This window comes from Capricornis sumatraensis, chromosome 11 (genome assembly GCF_032405125.1).
Source record: "Capricornis sumatraensis isolate serow.1 chromosome 11, serow.2, whole genome shotgun sequence".
NCBI classification, from domain to species: domain Eukaryota; kingdom Metazoa; phylum Chordata; class Mammalia; order Artiodactyla; family Bovidae; genus Capricornis; species Capricornis sumatraensis.
This window is the reverse complement of record NC_091079.1, coordinates 7,120,911-7,123,330: the sequence shown is the minus strand read 5'-3', so window position 1 is coordinate 7,123,330 and position 2,420 is coordinate 7,120,911. Positions and strand designations below refer to the sequence as shown.

The 2,420-nt window shown below is 62.7% G+C and overlaps 1 protein-coding gene across 1 annotated transcript; it reads left to right on the top strand.

Annotated features, from left to right (window-relative positions):
* Positions 1 to 464: 464 nt before the first annotated feature.
* KHDC3L (KH domain containing 3 like, subcortical maternal complex member) lies at positions 465 to 1,893 on the top strand. Its single transcript, XM_068984045.1, has 4 exons — positions 465 to 633; positions 792 to 971; positions 1,238 to 1,262; positions 1,395 to 1,893. Exons 1-4 carry the CDS (start codon positions 465 to 467, stop codon positions 1,891 to 1,893), a joined length of 873 nt encoding a protein of 290 aa, XP_068840146.1.
* The last annotated feature ends 527 nt before the right edge of the window (positions 1,894 to 2,420 follow it).

Genomic DNA, 2,420 nt, shown 5'->3' with positions numbered 1-2,420 from the left:
AGTGGAGTGGGTAGCCTTTCCCTTCTCCAGGGGATCTTCCCAACCCAGGGATCGAAACCAAGTCTCCGCATTGCAGACGGATTATTTACCAGCTGAGCCACCAAGGAAGCCCCCCAAAATGCACCTGGATCTCTGCAAACACGGATTCGCGCCTCTGAAAGCGATCGTCCCGATGTGGGCTCTTCCCTAACATCTCTGGGACTGTCCCAGCCTGAGTCCACCGTTACGGCTTCAGCAGCTTCCGGGACGTGGCCGCCCGCGGGGCGCGCAGGGAAGAGGGAGGCTTAAGCGCCGCCCGGGCGCGAGCCCTAGGGAGCCCGCCGGGAAGCAGCAGCAGCTGCGGGTTTGCGAGGAGAGGCCTGCGAGCCAATGAGAAGGGCGCGGGGTGGGGCGTCACCGGCCAAAGGCCCTAGAAATGCTGGAGCGTCGGCTGCTCTTGCGCTGTGCGGCGGGCCGACCACAGCATGGCTGCTCCTTGGCGGTTTCCGACGCTCGTTCAGCTGGAGCAGCGAGAAGGGACGCTCTTCGAGGTGCTTGGTAACCTCACCAAGCGGCCCTACTGGTTTCATTCCGAGTACCTGAAGAGCCCGAAGGCAGTTCACCTGGAGGCCTGGCTGGTGGAAGCGATCTTCGGTGAGTGGGCGCGAGAAGGGAAGCCAAGGCCGCCTCTCGGCCCTGGGGTGGCCGCGTCCTCAGCAGGCCTCTCCTGCGGCCCGGGCTGCCTTCCAGTGCCCCTGCTGCTGCCTCCGCTCCCGCCCCCGCTGCTAACGACGTCTTTGCTTCCCGCGCAGGCCGGGGTGGAGAACACATCCCGCACGTCGAGTGTGTGTCACAGACCCTGCTTCACGTTCATCAGTGGGACCCGAATGGCGAGGCTGAAATCTTGATATTTGGCCGGCCTTATTACCAGCAGGATGTATCCAAGATGATCATGAACTTGGCTGACTATCACCGTCAGCTCCGGGCGCGAAGTATGCGGATGGGAACCATGAAAGGCACCCTAGGCAGGCCCCGGGTTCTTGGGAGAAGTCCTGATGCTTCCCCACTGTGCCTGGGCAGTGGTCTCATCCTTTTAGTTCTCCTGGGAGAGGGTTTCCTCTTTGCAAGGGATCTAGAAGAGCGAACTGACCTCCTGTTCTCAGATTTCGGATCCCTAGCCCTGCAGCCCGAACGGATAACCCCCTTTGTGGGACGCATGGGACACAGGTGCGACTTCCTCTCTTTGCTCTTCTTCCAGGCTCTGAGAAGGCTCCTGCCCGGGAGTCGGCCACCCAGCAGTCCCCAGACGCAGTCCAGGAGGCCGGGACCCAGCGATCCCCTAGCGCAATCCAGCAGGCGGCGATACAGCTGTCACCCGGGAAAGCCCGGGAGACGGGGACCCAGCGATCCCCCAGCGCAATCCAGGAGGCGGCGACGCAGTTGTCACCCGAGAAAGTCCAGGAGACCGGGACCCAGCGATCCCCCAGCGCTGCCCGAGAGGCTGGGACCCAGCGATCCCCCAGCGCAATCCAGCAGGCGGCGACCCAGTTGTCACCCGAGAAAGTCCAGGAGACTGGGACCCAGCGGTCCCCCTGCGCAGCCCGCGAGGCGGCCACCCAGCGGTCCCCCGGCGCAGCCCGCGAGGCGGCCACCCAGCGGTCCCCCTGCGCAGCCCGCGAGGCGGCCACCCAGCGGTCCCCCGGCGCAGCCCGCGAGGCGGCCACCCAGCGGTCCCCCTGCGCAGCCCGCGAGGCGGCCACCCAGCGGTCCCCCGGCGCAGCCCGCGAGGCGGCCACCCAGCGGTCCCCCGGCGCAGCCCGCGAGGCGGCCACCCAGCGGTCCCCCGGCGCAGCCCGGGAAGCCGGAACCCAGAGCTTCCTCGAAGTTACGCAGGATCCAGATACCAGTTTCTGAAGGCGTTCCGCGCTCAGAAGCAAGAGAGCCAGGCAAGGTCCAAGTGAAAGCCCCTCTTGGAACCCTGTTCTCCTAAGTCCCGTTCTGCTGCAGAAGCTGAGAAAAGAATGGTGTGCGTTTTTGATTTTTGGTTTCCCTGGTCCCCGCCACTCCCTGTTAAAGGTTTGCAAACACGAATCTGAAGAGTTCTAATAAAGAATCAAATTTCCCTAACGTCTGTTATTAATAACTGGCAGAGAGATGTGGAGGGAGAAGCACCTTTCTCCAGCAGCAGCTATCACTCTGGACTGCTTTCGGTCTAGATGCACGCGTGCTAAGTCTCTTCAGTCTTGTCTGACTCTTTACTATCCCGCGGACTGTAGTCTCCTCATTCCATGGAATTCTCCAGACATGAATGCTGGAGGTGGTTGCTATGCTCTTCACTAGGGGATCTTCCCCACCCTGGGATCCAACCCGCATCTCTGACGTCTTCTGATTGGCAGGCGGGTTCTTTACCGCTAGCACCACCTGGGAGGACCCCTACCCAT

What these genes read in the sequence shown, in the direction of transcription:
- KHDC3L (XM_068984045.1), top strand. Translation starts at nt 465, where the DNA reads ATGGCTGCTCCTTGGCGGTTTCCGACGCTCGTTCAGCTGGAGCAGCGA. An exon ending in CCGTCAGCTCCGGGCGCGAA is followed by an intron (nt 972 to 1,237) that starts GTATGCGGATGG and finishes CTCTTCTTCCAG; the next exon opens with GCTCTGAGAAGGCTCCTGCC. An exon ending in GAGAAGGCTCCTGCCCGGGA is followed by an intron (nt 1,263 to 1,394) that starts GTCGGCCACCCA and finishes GCGATCCCCCAG; the next exon opens with CGCAATCCAGGAGGCGGCGA.